The 16687-nt window shown below is 36.4% G+C and overlaps 1 protein-coding gene across 5 annotated transcripts in view; it reads left to right on the forward strand.

Annotated features, from left to right (window-relative positions):
* Positions 1 to 5195: 5195 nt before the first annotated feature.
* Positions 5196 to 16687, forward strand: part of ARHGAP29 (Rho GTPase activating protein 29) — a 49086-nt gene continuing 37594 nt past the window's right edge. For 4 of the 5 annotated variants that reach the window (XM_026671838.2, XM_087960653.1, XM_026671839.2 and 1 more), the window contains exons 1-2: positions 5196 to 5441; positions 7958 to 8293. In XM_026671838.2, the coding sequence (XP_026527623.1) occupies positions 8038 to 8293 (256 nt within the window). In that variant the 5' untranslated portion in view covers positions 5196 to 5441; positions 7958 to 8037. Of the gene's footprint in view, positions 5442 to 5917; positions 5994 to 7957; positions 8294 to 16687 lie in introns of those variants that run through there. The other variant, XM_087960652.1, reaches the window with a different exon arrangement.

The raw sequence follows: 16687 nt of genomic DNA on the forward strand, positions 1-16687 counted from the left end.
GGACACTGCCGCCGTCATAAATGTGAGTCAGTAGCCAAACATCTGAATTTTGATCATGTTGTGACCATGGAGATGCTGTAAGAGTTGTAAGTATGAAAAATGGTCATAAGTCACTTTTTTCAGTGATGTTGTAACTTTGAATGGTCACTAAACGAGCTGTTGTAAATCAAGGACTATCTGTACTCCCTTGACATTTCTTCCTTTCATAATCTCTCTATTCTGTGTGGTAGTGGTGATGTAGCAGTGTCTCCTTTGTCCCTTTCCTGCTGCTGATAGGACAACAGACCCTGACTGTAATGGTAATGCTGCGACTGAGGTAATAATTAATTCATTTATTTGATTCCTTTTGTTAGTTTTTATTGTTTTAAATGTGGTTTTATGTTCTGTAAGCCGCCTTGAGTCGCCATGGGCGAATAGGTGGCAATATAAATTCAATAAGTAGTCATAAATGGGCTGTAAAGTTATTTTTTCAAACAGTCATAACTGAATGATCACAATGGTCAGTAAATAAGAACTATCTGTACAGGTTTGACATGAAGACAGGATGATGCTCTGGCATTCCCCTGAGCACATTTCACATTAAGTATCAGCACTAAAACACTAAAGTCACAGTCCTTCCACACAGAAATTTATCCCTAGATATTCTTGGGCTTTTTTTCATTTTTGAAGTTCATTAAGGAGTTTGATGAATGATCCTGATACCGTATTAGAAATCAGAAAACCTTATCAGAAAACCAGTAAACCTATCTTCTGGACATCCTTTGCTCAGGAGAACATTAAATCAGAAAGTTCTGAGTTCACATAGTACTTGTATTTTCTTGGTCAACAGTATGGTGAAGCCATGAAACTGTAAGTATGGTTATGGCTTAGTGTGATATATGGAGCCAGCCACAGTGCGTAAAACTAGCCACAACGGCTAATTCTTAGCCGCAGTGGCTAAACTCACAGGTTAGATTTAGCTTCAAGGAGAATAGGGTAGGATGGGATGGAATGGGATCATGGGATGGGTTGGAATGGAATGGAATAGAATAAAGTAGATATAGTCTGGATTAGAGTAGAATAGAGTAGAGTAGAAATTCTTTATTGGCTAAGTGTGATTGGATACACAAGGAATTTGTCTCTGGTACATACTTAACAAGATGTTAGGCTCTTTTATGGGTGCATGTTAATTAGTAGTTTTGCTCAGCTTCCATGCAGTCATATGTGGCTTCAACAGAATCTCTTGCTTTTTATTTTCCTCAGAATTTCTTGGATAGATGAGGGGTTCATATAAATTAGATTAAATAAATGTACAGGTAGTCCTTGACTTACAACCGTTCGTTTAGTGACCATTTGAAGTTACAATGGCGCTGAAAAAAGTGACTTATCATTTTTCATACCTATGACCATTGCAGCATCCCCATAGTCACATGACCAACATTGGCAACTTGATAATTCAAGGGCTACCAGTATGCTAACTCACCCATATTAATACTAAAGGCGTGCTTTAATATATCTAATTATCTTCTTTGGCTATAGGAAAGACCTGGTAGCTAGCTTTTTTGTGTTTTGTTTTCTAAATTGCCATTAGCTCTTGGAGAATCCCAAGACTAGATTTTCAGACAGGCTTGTTTCAAGCAAGACCTACTATGGAGCAATCTTTACCTACCCAACCTCCACAGATGCATGACCAGCACAGCCATCAATGGTGATGTAATAACCTCCAAATACAAACACTCCTTTTATTATTGTTAAACAGTCCCACTATTCACTGCTTAGGTGGTCAGCCTGTTTCAGCCTTTGACCTTTCACCACAGGCCCCTTTCATTCAATTCATGCTGATACTCTGAATGTCTTTGCCCTCTGTCCAGACTTGGGCATTTAAGTTATTGTAATGTGCAAGGGTTTTCCTGGCATCTTGAGACACAGCAGGCCTACAGATGAATTACTGCTGCCTTCCTTAACCATGGTGCTACTGACTAGGAACTTTGGGAGTTGAGATCCCCAATCTGAAGAATCTTGGTTGTGGAAAATAGAAATATATTCTTTTAAATATAGCTCTGGATTGGTATGAATAACAAGTAGTTATTCATATCTGTACCTAGTTCCAATTAACGATAAAATATAGCAAAGTAGAAATCAGATGCACTTAATGAAAGCTTGCAGAATAGATTCGATTGTACAGCAAATTTCATGGAAAGAAAATGAACTATGCAAAGTCTACTACAAAAGAACTCAACAATAATGGAAATGTTTACTGGAATAATTCTTCTGGGAAGTGAAACCAAATTGTTGTGCAAAAGCAGAGTGAAGATTCCTTTCATATTTCTTGCTGTGCTGCACATAAAGCATTGTTCTTGACAAGCAGCAGATTCATGAGACCAGTAACTTAAAAAAAAAACCAATTATGGTTGAAAGCTTCAATTTAGCAGAAAATCTGGTCATTGTTCAGCTTTGGGGAGGGCAAATCCAGAGACCTCCTCAGATGTCTGGGCAAACTTTCATGCACTATAATTAGACATTACCTACTGCAATGGCTGGTACACCCAAAAAACCATTGACTAACTCCATGTTCAAGACAAACATATCCTCAGGTTGCAGCCTTCAATGTGTAATCAAAATATGATAATACTTTTGAAGAATGTGGTGAAAGAAATGGCAACAGGAACTTAAACATTCCAAATATAATCCTCACATAATGTAGACATTTTTTTTAAATGTAAGCATATTTATATATTTGCATTAGCAAACGGTCTTACTTGATGGACAATACCCTAATCTGATATAGTTTCTCTTTTACTATGAAGCTTACCTATACACTGGTTATTTAATTTTCATGGCAAAATAAAATGCTGACTTTCAAATAATTTCTTGGAATATATTTATAGCCAGGGTCACCTATCCTTTCAAATAATTAAAATTTGCATGTTAGTGTATTCAAATAGTCTTTGTTGTTTGGTAGCTGTCCTGTATAGGCTGTGGTGGAATAAGGATATAAAGATGGAGACCTTGTGGCCCTCCAGATGTTGCAAATCTAAATCCCCCCAAATCCTAGCCAGCATGGCGGATAGTTAGAGAGTTGAGATATGCTGTTGAACAATATCTCATTTTACCCATTCCCAATCTACAGGATCTTTCTATATCCTGAGCGTTGCCTGGAAAAAAAATGGAACAGTTGAAGATATCTTCAACCTATCTGGAAGCACCCAGTTTCAGGTCCTTTCTCCAGTTGGATGGCATGATTTCCAGAGAACACCATTTTGATTGCACTTAATTCTGTCCTATGAATGCCTGTCAGCATAGTTTTTAAAATGGTCTTTTCCTCCTTAAGCTAATGTTAGAGGCTCCAGACTTAAAACCCTATTTTCTTGTGGGGTTTAATACATCTTCTCAGTTGGTGTGCCCATCTTGCAGAACAGCATATTCCCTTGAAATCTGTGTACTCCAACCCTCGTTAAAATCATTGTTCCCACAACCCTACTCTGACTTGTCAGCACAGCTACTTCTAAGCATAAATTTGGTATTCTTCTGAAGATAGGGTACATGCTGAAGCAGAATTTTATTTTAATAAAAGCTTCAGATTTTGTAGAATAGAAAACATCTATGATGTTTGGCGGTAGTAACAGCAATAGCACTAAGACTTATATAATTCTTTACAGTGCTTTACAGTCCTCTCTAAGCAGTTTATAGAGTCAGCATATTTCCCCCAACAATCTGGGTCCTCATTTTACTGACCTCAGAAGGATGGAAGGCTGAGTCAACCTTGAGCTGGTGAGAATTGAACTTCTGGCAGTCGGCAGAATTAGCCTGCAATACTGCATTCTAACCACTGGCAGAACCAAGCTCTCTTTCCTGGTTTAAATCAACCTTCTGTACAGCACAAGCCTTGTACTCTTTGAAGAGAGTCCTAATCCTGATTTTTAAGTAGATTAAATAGATAAATCTTAGTGCTAAACCTGTGCATAAAAATCAAAAGTAGCCTTCTTTCAAAAGAGCATTATCTTTATAAGGACCCTTTGGAAAGCAGCCCGACAGCTGCTTTGGAAAGAGCTGATCGGAGTTTGCAAATAGAGACTCCTTTATGGAAAACCAGGTGGATTTTGTATCTTTGATGCAAAATAGCCATGGAAGGTGAGAGAAGCAGCAAGTTCAGAAAAGTTTAAAGTGATAAATAGGAACTGGGGCAGATCCCAATCTCTGACCAAGTCAGCAACCACATGGTCAGTGAAGCATGTCAGATTGCAACCCAAGGCCAATACTGTGACAGGAAAAGAAAGAAAAACAGCTCAGGCTGACTTTAAGCTGCTTCAGATACAAGGCAGGGGATTAGTCAAAGCCAATGTCATGAGGCCATGGTAGACAAAATGTTATTAAGGGACGTTTGTTCTCCAGTGAGGGGAGATAAAAGATGAAGGTGTGGAACTTGAAGGCCTTATTAATTCCAAATTTCTGATCTGCCACCAAGAAATCTGCCACGCACTAAAATGCAGGATTGCAGTTCTAGACCATGGATGGTAGAATATTTCTGGATTTTGGGGAGCCAGATTGAACAAGCCAGCTGATCTGCAGGGAAGATGTGTTCGACATTCTCCAAATCAATCAATCAATCAATCAATCAATCAGAATAGAGCTGGAAGGGGCCTTAGAGGTCTTCTAGTCAAGCAGGAAACTATACCATTTCAGACAAACAGCTACTAAATAAATGACTGTATCACGATATTTTAATTTCCAAACGCGGGGAAGCGTGGGGGGAGAGGGAGGAAGAGATGAAGTTTGAAGATAGTAAGCAAAAGTTAACATTAACATTCCTTTAATAAGTTGATGCACCACAAAACGATCAGGGTGGGTTTTGCAGCAGCCGAAGCACAGAAACGCGCTGTCGCCGCCCAAGAGTTTAAACCCCACCCCTCACCCCGACCCGCGGGGTTTTCGTTACTTATAACGCGGCAGCCTCTTTTTTCGGCCCGCGTACTGACGAGGGTCCTGACAACAGTGCGAACCAAGGAACGGAAACGCCGCCGTCGCCGCTCGCCCGCCCGCCACTCGGAGACCCGACAACCGCTCTCCTCACCCACCCTCCCGGCCAAAACCCGAAAAGCATTTGACGTCCCCGCCCCCCCTGTACCTGCTGCCTCGTTTGCAGAAGCCACGCCCCCGGGGGAAAGTACCCAATGGGAGACGTCGCTTTGAGAGGGACAGGGAGGGTGCACCGCGCGGGGCGGGACTGGGGAGGAGGAGAGAGAGAGAGAGAGGAGAGAGATTGGGGAGGGTGGGTGGCAGCGGTGTTAGCCAGTCCGGCAAGGGCGTCGAGTGAAGGGAGGGTTGAGTTCAATGGACGGAGGGGATGCAGCGGCTCCTGACGCTGCTTCCCTTGCCCGCAGTTCCGAAGGCGACGAGCCCGGTCCTTCCGAGCCGGCTATGTAGCCTCGTTCTCCCCGCCACGCCTCAGCCGGTCTATCCGGGTAAGCAGTAGAACCCGAGTGGGCGCGTGGCTGGGGTGCGCGCGGTGGGAGTGGGGGGTGGGGGGTGGAGAAGAGAAAAGTTCGGGTGAGTTCGCGAACGTCTTTTGCTGTCAACTGTCCCCTTCTCACGGTTATTTTCAACGGCGGCGCCTTAACGGCAGCGCAGACGGAGAGAAGGTCTGACACGGAGCGGGCCACCTTCTGGTCTCCCGAGTCGGCCGTCCGTCGCTTCTTCGGATCGGCAGCCGGTTTTGAGAGCCTTCCGTCGCTGGTTTCGAGGCTTGCTTTTTTCAAAGCACCTTTCGCCCGAGTTGAAAGCAAGGGGGCGTCTTCCCGGTTCCCTGGTTTTTCCGCCCCTGCCTGTTGAGTTTTACCTGATAAGTTTCTTGCTCTTCCCCTCGACCTCCCCTCCCTCTTCCTCTCCCTCTCCCTCCCCTGTCTTGTTTGTAGCCCCAGCGTCCCCTTTCGGTCGTATTTAAATCCGGAGCTTGAACCGCAGTGGGTGGAGAGGAAACGTGCGATTTGGCAGCTGACTGCATTTGCACGGGCTGGGTAAGGAGAGAGCCCTAGACGGCCTGAGGGGGGAAAAAAAAAGCCCAAAAGAAGAAAGAAAAAAAAAGAAAGAAAGAAAAGAAAGAGGTGGGGACGGGAAATGAATTTCGGAGGGCGAACGAGTGTGTGTGTGTGCCCGTCCGCCCCGCGAGGAATGCCAGCTATTTCTTTGAAGGGGCGGGTGTGTAGCCAGGCGCCTCCTTCCCTTGCTCAAACCGGGAGAGTTTTTACTCCTCGCTCCCTGCGTGTGTAATTTGTCAACAAGTATAACTCTTCGGCCGGATTCCTTGCCTTGCTTGCCTTTCGTTTGATTAAAAAGCCGATTCTCCCCTCCTTGTAAACCCTACCGGGTAGTAGTAGGCTCGTTGATCTTAAGAAACCTTGGTGCCTTCGGAAATCTGCCTCCACTTCTGCTTTTCTCAAAAGTTACTGTGATTACGAGAACTGGGAAGTGAGCTTGTGGGTAATGGCCCAGAGCCCCGTCGGGAGGAACGCTAATTCTAAGGAAACATACAAGATAAATGAGTCCTATAAACTGATAAGACCTTATTGGCTTTGGAAGAAATGGAGGCTTCCCTTCCCCTCCCAGAGGCGGTAGTTGTGTTTCTGGATGATGAAATATGAGGGATTTCCCCCCTCCCTCCCAAAATATACAGATCAGTGCCTTAGGGCCTTAACAAACTAAGGAAAGGACTTAGAGTGTAAAAAAAATAAAATATTTTATTGTAGTTGCTGGCCTTGCTTGGATAATTGTAGAAAAAAAGTTATCTAATATGTGTAATGTAGGCATGAGCTGGACAGAAAATTCTAAAGCGTGTTTGTGTATCTTAAAAAGTTGTCTTTTATCATACGGTTGAGTGCAAGTTTCAATTAACAAATATGAGAGGAAACATTTTACATATTTTAAAATGAGTCTGATTCTAAATATGACCTGCATATTTAGGATGCAAAGCCACAAGAGCTGTCTGTGTTTAGCAAGTTTTGCTTGTCTCACTAGTAGTCATTATGTTTTAAAAGAAGGAAATAGTTAAGTGGAAGGATAAGATTGCAGAATATTATTCTGGCTTTGAAATCACACATAGGAAGTTAAGAGTTTTGTTGCACAATGTAGTTTAAAGAAAGCTCCTATCTACCATCTTTCCATAGAGTTCAGTGCATCAGGATATGATGTTGACAAATTAGGATATGATATCATGCATATGCTGAAGTTTAAAGAAGTGCAAAAGGTTCATAGAATTTTTTTTCAGAGATGCAAATACACATGTTCAAGTATTGGCTGCAAAGTATTTGAAATTTCTATTTAAGCATTTCCCTGTATTATATATCTCCTAAATATTTTAACTGAATTGTAATTTAAAATACTACCTTCATAAAATCGAGAGAGTTGCATATTGACTCATTATACTTACATTTAATTTGTTACTTTTTATAACCCAAACTTGAATGCCTTAAAATAAGATTTGTAAATAGCTATACAGTAAAAACAAAAAATACCTATTATTATTATTATTATTATTATTGTTGTTGTTGTTGTTGTTGTTGTTGTTGTCTTAAATTCTATTTATATGCCTGAAGGTGTTCATATTGAATTGAATTGAATCACATAGGGAATGGGAGAAATCATGGTTTAAATATTTATAATTTTCTCTTTCATGAAATCTACAATGTTGGGCTTTTGCAGGTGCTTCAAATTACCACTTGAATGAGAATTTCTTAAACTGAGATATGTTTTTTAAAATTGTAATTTTAGAAATATTTACTTAGATGTGGAAACAAGTTTAAAATGACTACTAGGTTGGATGCCAACAATTTTTGTCAAAATTTTAAATGGCACCTCTCATTGCCTTGAACTGAAAAATATTTTACTTTTAAAAGTTTATCAATAATACAGCCTTTGAATAATGTTCAGAATCATTTTTATTTTTACAGCTGGCTCAATTTTGTTTTTGTTTTTCTTTTCTCAGATCTCTGTTGCTTGGCAGACAGACCCTAAGTACCACTGAATGTTAGCTCTGGAAATTTCAAAAGCTCTGCAGTAGCTGGGATGTTGCGACAGAACAGTGACAGCAACAAGCGTGGTTTAGGATTAACTAAACTGTCTACCTCCAATTTATTCCCCATCTCTAATACAGGAAACAGGGGGATGGGGCGCAATACCAAAAGTAGTTCTCTGAACAGTATTAGCTCAAACTTTGACGGCTATGACAACATTGTGGATGCAGACTATATCATGCAGCTGGTGAATGATGTCCAAAAATTTGCAGATGTTCTACTGAATTTGAGAGAAGCCATTACTTCAGGTATGTCAGATGTTTCTTGGTAACTTTTCATTTTATATGTGTACTTGTAGCAAAGTATTTAGTAAAATATTACTCTAGGAATGTTAAGGTGGAACAGTGGTAAACTTCTCTTGGGTATGTTTATCATTTACAGGAAATTGTGGCTACCTTTGCTACCTTCCTGTGTGAAACATTGCATAGGAATTGAAAGTCAGCAATGAAGATTTTGATTTAAATAAATTTCTCATTGCTTCTTTAGCTTAGTAATACTTTCAAGTATGAATGGCTTTCCCTTGTCACAGCTTTGACAGTTTACTTGAACTTCCTTTCTTAAAATGAACTACCTTTTCAAATCAAAACTGGGTAAGACATTTTTGCCACTTACTGCCATCATATAGAAACAGCAAATGGCTTTTAATTGTGCTTTCTTCTTAGGGGGGAGTAGCTTATTATTTTGAAAGGAAGGATTTCACACAGTTTGGGCATAATTCTAAGTTGTAGTTTAATAGCATAGACTGGATTGTTAGGAAGATTACTTTTTTAATTTTGAACAATATAAAATATTTATCGCCAGTTATTTCTATATGTCTTATGTAAACTGTAATAAATTATGTGTTAATACATCTGTGGGTTCTGAGATAAAACAGTAGTTTTCCTGTCAAATGAGTCAAGAAAGTTGGTTAGTTAAATGCAATCTTTATATGAATAGATAAAAAAGGCTATTGAGGAATAAATCTCTGCCTCTCTCAATTTGTGAGGCTTTCAGATTGAAATGCCTTATATTCTTTGCAAACTAATTAATGAATCTTTTAAACTGAGCAGTTTATATTCCTAAGAATATAACCACTTTGTGTAGTATGACTTAATAGGGTTGTTGTGGGGAAAATAGAGGCAATTAGATATGTTTGCTGCCTGGTATTATATATAAAAAGGTCAGGTAAATATATAATAGATCCTCTGTAGTTTTGAAAGAATTATCAGTGACCTAAGATTTCTTTTGAGCTGTAAACAATTAAATTGACTATTTAATTTATTGATACAATTGTCAATAGAAATTGTCAATAGAAATACAATCTTAAAATACATTTGCACATTGTTAAGTTATAACCAATAGCTTTTAAATCTCAGTGGATGAGTTCAAATAACAAAGCAAATAAAATCCACATTATGGCTTCAATTGATATGTGATTCATATCACAGCATTTGATATCAATTACATACTATAGTTCTTGCCTTACTCTATATTAGATGAACATTGATGACTGTATTTTTAAATTATACTATACACCTTAAGCAAATTGATGGCACTATCCTTAAAAATTTTGTAGAGATTTTATATTAGTGAAATAATTAATTGTGTCACTGAATATAGAGGAATTGCTACCAAAAGTTCTAATAAGTTTTAACTATGCCTATAGTTAAAGAGACTATAATTAAAGAGACTATATTACTTTTGGGGGGGGGGGCTTGTAACTAATAAGCACCTTGCAATTTGGAAGATGTTGCATTTAAGAGAAAAAGTCTTCATGCTGAGGTGAGAATCATAATCAAGTATGAATTTTCCCTAGAGAAAAGTAGAGCCTTTGGACAAATCTGAATATTGCATACATATTATGCAATATTTTTATGTATTACTTTCCATGAAGGTTTGGATTTTGAATGGTTTGATTATGATCCTATATACTCAGATCTATTAAAAAATCCCCCTAAAAGATATATTAGTACAAAAGGGGTTATCTTCTGGATTTACTAATGGAAAAAAGTCAACAATATAATGATACATGAAATAATTTGAAGTATATAAAAAGTGATTTTGTGCTAATACTGATATATGAGATTGAGTTGCAAGTAGCGTTTTTGGTACGCTTATTTCAAGTAAACTACAATATTAAGCATAATTTGGTGAGATGAATACAATGACACTTACGATTAATAAAAATAGAAGCAAACATTTCTGAAGATATCATTATAATGAATAAGAAAATGGGAGTGTGCAAAGATGAAGAAAAGTGCATCAAATTGTTTTGTTATTAATACACATTTCTCCATTTGGATCCCTCTGAATACTTTGGACTACAGCTACCATTGTTTCCATGAACAACAAGACTTACTAGACATACTAAACTTGTAATAACACTCTCTTCCTAATTTGTAAATTTTGTTTGTGGTTGGATGTAATTTTTTAACCTTATTTTGCAGTGCCATTTTAAAAAAATTGAAATGCAAAAAAAATCCCTAGAGCTATGCATTTTGAACTGAGAATTGCATTGTAAAAATCCATTATTAATGGAAGTGTAGGAAAAACTACTTTGGTAGATTTACCTATTTTGTGCTTATATTCAAATATATATAATGATACATTCTTATGTATATGATTTTGGTAATATCTTGTTTGATACGGCTGCCTATCTTAAAAATATGAAAACATTTATTGGAGCACTGAGTGCTTTCTTAATCACTAAACGAAAAATAACCAACATCATATGTATTGAAATTAGAATTTACTATATAATGGAAACAATTGCTTTTATAAAGCAAATAAAAGAATGGTCAATTTGTGAGAGTGTATTTAGTGGGTTCATGAATAGCAGTATTTTTTCAGGCTTGAAAAAGTAATTTGGAATTTATATTTCCAGTTTTTTTTCTCAGCTCAAAATCACTTCTGCAGTTTGATGGGTTTATAAGGTATATTTAACATGGAATATATGACATTATTTATCTGAGGCCACTTAGAAAAATTCATAAATAAACTAAGAATTCAACATTGCTTTTTTTTTGTTCAAGTGAATTATTTGGCTGGTGCATATAGTGCTACCTGTTAGGATCTTGATTGAATTGATCACATTTGATACAGGTAGAAAACAATGTTACAATGTCTTTAACTATTCAGTTTGAAATTAAAAATTTTTTTTTAGTGAAACTAAATAAAATATTAGTATGCTTTTCATTTTAATATATGAAGCAAGTTAAAAATCCTATACTGTATAAGCCATTCAGATTGCCTCAAAGCACGAGATGGGCGGCACATAAATTTAATAAATAATAAGTGATTTCTTGGTATAGCCTAATACTACTGAACATACAACAAATGAATCAATGAGTGTACATGATAACTAGCATATTTCTCCCAGTATTGTGTTTGTGTTTAACTACTGTATATTAACATCCTCTACTAAAAAAGAAAAATACTGATAAATGATATTTGATTTTTAATTTGATTCAGTATTACCACAATCAATTTTCATAGCACTAATGGATTTTGTTGGAGATGAGCCTAGTTTATGCTGGTGATAGCTAAAATACCGTAATCTGACATTTCTTGGAGAGATTCTCACTTTGTGCTTGCTACCTTTTTCAGGAAACTGGCGGGGCTCTCAGTTTGCTGAATGGTAGACATACAGTAAATGCAACAGTTAGTGGCAGTTGCTGAGATGGTATCTTGAATTCTTTATAACCTATGGTTTGCCCACCTATATTCTAAGTAAATAAGTTTTCTGGCCTTTGCAAGCTATCAGATACATTATTGTGAAATGAGCAGTATGTAAGATCACAGGTTTCTACTCACACATGACACTCAATTTTAAAAATATGTATGGGGTGCTGAGAAAAATATCCATGCCAAAATTGTCTTTTATGCCAAGATAGAGAAAGGTGCATTTTCCCAAAATGCATTAAAATAACAAAAGGCACAAACATACACAGCATATGCAGACAATCTTTGCACACGATAACCCCTCAAATACTGCTTTACAGCATGCCAAATTTAAAGTCAGGGGAAGCAGGGAATTTATTGGATGTCAAGAGACTTACCTATTAGCAATAATCTACATGTGAATCCGGGATGTTTTCTACAGTTGATTTTAGCTGTCAGAAAATCTAAGACTAAGAAAACCTCAGTATATCAACTTTTCTGTGTATGTAATTCTGATTAGAAAGAATAAAAAGCAAAGGAGTACCTATTTCAAAATGACATCAGTCTATATTTTGTAGTGGGATTCTGGTACTATAGTTTGAAATTTTGAACTGTGATAATAAAATATTGCTGGCTACCCAAGATGATATTTGTTTCCTAACCCCAGCAAATATCTATGCTACCATATTAAATTATTGCACATTCAGATATTTAAACAACTATAACATAGTTTTATCACAAAATTGTAAAAAAATGTGCAGTATTCCAGTGGGTCAGTAAATGTATATGAAAACAAAATCCTGTAAATTAAATTTCATTTAGATGATAATCTGTACTTTTTTGTGAAGTCTATCCAACTGATTTAAAGTTATGACCATATCCCCTCCCCACCACATATTTTGCATTCCTTCAGAACAAATGTTCACTTGTTGCTATAGTGTCAAAGATCAACAGTTGGTTAGGGGTATGTTTCTTGAGCAAGTTTATCGAGTCTTCAAATCAAATTCTGTGAAGGAAGTTTAATTTTTGCTGCATTTAAAATAGCTTGTTGATCAGAAAAATACATGTTTTTAAATCAAACTTAACTGTTTCTGATTTTACAATGGACCAAATAGTGATGGTGATGGTATTGGTTTTCCCCTTCTCCTACTAATGAAGTAGCATTGAACATCACCTATATTACAGTTCCAAAGAATGTCAATAATGTTGCATTGTTACCTATGGAACTTGCAATTTCTATAAAATATAGCATAATCTGAAATATCTGTCAGGATATTTCAGGATGGTCAGCTGCACCCTTAAAATTAGTTTCTTGGGGGGGAGGGAAACAGTAATATGATATGCTGCCATTTTTAGGCAGGAAAGGAATAAATAATACGTTTAAATATATTTAATAAAGTTGGGGAAAATACCCTTTTTCCCAATTGAAAAAAGCTAATCCCTGTTCTGCCTCTTTGTGCATCAATGATGCAGGTGCATGTTATGCACATAAGTAGCTTGATGCTGTTGTTTCATAGCTTCGTAAAGAAATTACTAGGAAAGAGATTCGATGTATGGAGGATATGGATATCAGTGCTTAGTTATTTTTCTGTATTTTGATTCTTTGCCACAAACTGCATTTTCTTAACAGCTGCCTCTCTTTGGAGCACATTTTACAAACTCTCATCTTTCAGAAGTCCCTCACTATTGGCCATGCTGGGCTTGCTATAACATATTCAGCAATATTTTATTTATGTATTTATATATCAAATTTTGAAATCACCCATTTCACAGAGCGATTCTGGGTGGTGTACAATTCAAACATAAAATTGAATTTGTTAGATATAGCCTTCCAAATGTTGTTTTTAGAAAGTGAATAGGACTTTCGAGACTTTGGAAATGCTATATCCATAATTGACTGTCATGGAGTTCCTTCAAAATAGATATAATAGTAGAATGAACATAATGCTGCATAGTAGCATTTCTCAAAGAGTAGTCTCTGGACCCCGTGGGCGTCCCTGAGATCCTTTCAAGTTCCCTGTGGTCAAAACTATTTTCAAAATAACATTAAGATGTTGTTTGGCCTTTTTACTCTTATTGTCTGAGGTGTACAGTTTTCCAAAGATTGCATGATATATAATGATGGCATAACTCTCACAGCTAATGGAATGTGTATTTCTGTATTCTTATGTTGCCTAGAATTTTTTGTGGTAGTAGAAAATTTAGTTTATAGATGTATGTATTTTCAGAAAGCAACTCAGTTTGTTCTCAGTATTCCTAGTGTACACTTATTAGGTACCTTCAGTTATACTGCTATAATCTGTGTAATTTCATTATCATCCAAAAATGGTTGTTTTATAACCCTGAAGTTTTCCTTGCATCTAGGAAGTAAGTATATCTTGTTCTCTTATTTTGCAATAATATTTTTTAAAATTTTATCTAATTTTTTTATAATTTAAGAATGTATTTTATTCTATCAAAAATAGAATTTATAATATATTTTTCTTATATTTAAAATGGATCATTGGTTTTAAAAAAACAAGATTACAAGATTCGTTGTCTTGTAATGACAGTGCACTACAGTTGTACTGTCTACATCTGAAAATACTGAAAAAGTTGAAACTTGACATGTCTGACTCATGGAAGGAAGGAATCTACTCCAAAGAAACTGGGCAAAGCTGTAAATAAGAAACTAGTATGATGAAACCAATCTTTCCCTCATATTTATAGCTGCTGTTAATTTACCTCATTATACCAGGCAAAAGAACATTTTGAATAGTCTTAAGATGCAGTTAAATTGCCATGTCATTGTTAGACCATTCAGAGTTTAAAGAAAAGGAAATCAAATATTTTAAACAGACATGATGAGCTCTTTAAAAGCCAAAAATTTCAAACTAGAAATTAAAGAAGCGATTAACACTTCTCACAGAGTAAGTTACCATGTTGTATTGGTTAGAGAAGCACACAAAATAGCATGAAAATCTTGTAAAGGTGACATTGCTGAATGCCTATTGGATGAAAAGAAATAATGAATCAAATAATTGAACTAACATAACTGATTTAAATCTAGTTTGCCTTACAAATGGAAGAACCTACAGCTGTGGTTGGACTTGCCATTTAGCTTGCATTTATTTGGCATCAGCAACAAATTAATCAAAGAAGATCTTTTATATGAATGTTTGCAACAAGCAAAATAGAATACATTATAATTTTAAGATTTGAATAACTTTTTGAATTTCATTATTTATCCTGGAAAAACTCAAAGCAGTGGCCCTAAAGTATACTAGTAGTCATTGTATTTTTCATCATCACTCACTTGTGGAGGGGAAAAAAGGCAATTTTATTTTAAAAAGACCTTGATAAAGCAGTAAGAATTATTAATTTTATTAAAGCTTGACCATTGAGTATGTTTTTTTTTCTTTTTAATATTCTATGTGGTGGAATGAAAAGTATGTATTGAGTGCTTCTGCTGCACACCAAAGTACAATACTTACCCTGAGGAAAAGCATGTATGTTTGCATTGTGAGTTGAACTCACTGGTTTCTTTTTATGAAGCATTTTTAATTGAAAGAAGAACTGACAAGCTCTGATTATCCAGACTTGTTATTTGCCAAACATTTTATCAAAAGAGGCCTGTCACTTAAGAGAAAACAACAGTATTTAAAATTTAAACTTTTAAGTGAAAATTAGAATTCACAAAAGCTTGTATTGGCCACTATGAATTTGACAGCTCCCCAACATTTTAAGACTTTTCTGATCACATCAGTGGTGGTATTAATGAATGTGAATTTTTTTGGCGTAATGAAATGAGCCGATATTTGGAAGATCTGCATAATTCAATGAACCAATATTTTTCAGATGACCAATGAATGATGTTACAGAATTATACATGGATAAAAGATCCGTTTAAAGCACATGATAAACCAATGGATTTTAATGCAAGACTATGAAAAGTTCAGATTCCACATTACAACTAACCTCTAATAAACTACCATTTATCGACTTTTAGTGTAGTACCAAATAACAGTATTCAGTTACCTAAAAAATATCCAATTACCTGTTAAAATAATCTTTTTTCCAACTACATATCTCCATAAAACCAGTTTTCTTTCTATATATTTCAACAAAAACAACATATCACCACAGATGGAATACAGAAGATATGATAATCCAGTTGCCTTCCATTAAGCTAGACATTAAAGAGATTTGCAAAAATGTAAAACAATGCCAGTCTTCTCATAATTTTGGGTGAAGGGAAATAGCATTACTTTAAATTAAAAATGATTTATGTTAACGCAATGAGTTAATTATTTTAAATTAATAAAATATTTCAACAATTTATCACTTTTGTTAGATCCATCCACTATGCAGACTAGACCAAGAAATCAACTCTGAGCATACCTGCCACTTGTTTTGGATATAAATCATGGTTTTCCTCATTTTTGATAATGAATCTTGGCTATCTCTTCTTTACTCTCTACATATTTAATTTCTAATACAATATATATTGATAGATGTAACCCATGTAAACAAAGACTTTTTGCATTCCTAAATAATTTGTAAGAATGTAAAGGGGCCCTGAAAGCAAAAAGTTTAAGAACCACTGCCAGATAGTATTTTATTCAGAAACCAAAGTGAACCTTGCTCCCTTAAGAACACTTTCGTGCTGTAATTCCTAACATAATAGTTGAAACACAATAATCACTGCCTTGTAGTAGCACTGTTTTTAACAGGCAGAACTGTGGATTACTGTATTTTTCTGTCTATAAGATGCACTCCCCTCCCCCCAAACTGGGTGGAAATGTCTATGCGTCTTATGGAGTGAATATTGTGGTAGGGAGGAACGGGGTTGGTGCGGTGGCAGAGTTTGCCACCATTGTCTGTCACCACTGCTGCCATTAAGTGAATGGCGGCAGCAATGATAGGCAGTAGCGATCTCTGCTTCCTAGAACAGCTGATTGGCGGTATTTTGGGAGGCCGATCCAACCACCAATCAGCTGCTCAGCAGCGAAGGCTCCAGTGTT

Source organism: Notechis scutatus, chromosome 3, assembly GCF_049901735.1.
Source record: "Notechis scutatus isolate UNSWTSFEM ecotype Mainland chromosome 3, rNotScu1.2, whole genome shotgun sequence".
In the NCBI taxonomy this organism is placed as follows: domain Eukaryota; kingdom Metazoa; phylum Chordata; class Lepidosauria; order Squamata; family Elapidae; genus Notechis; species Notechis scutatus.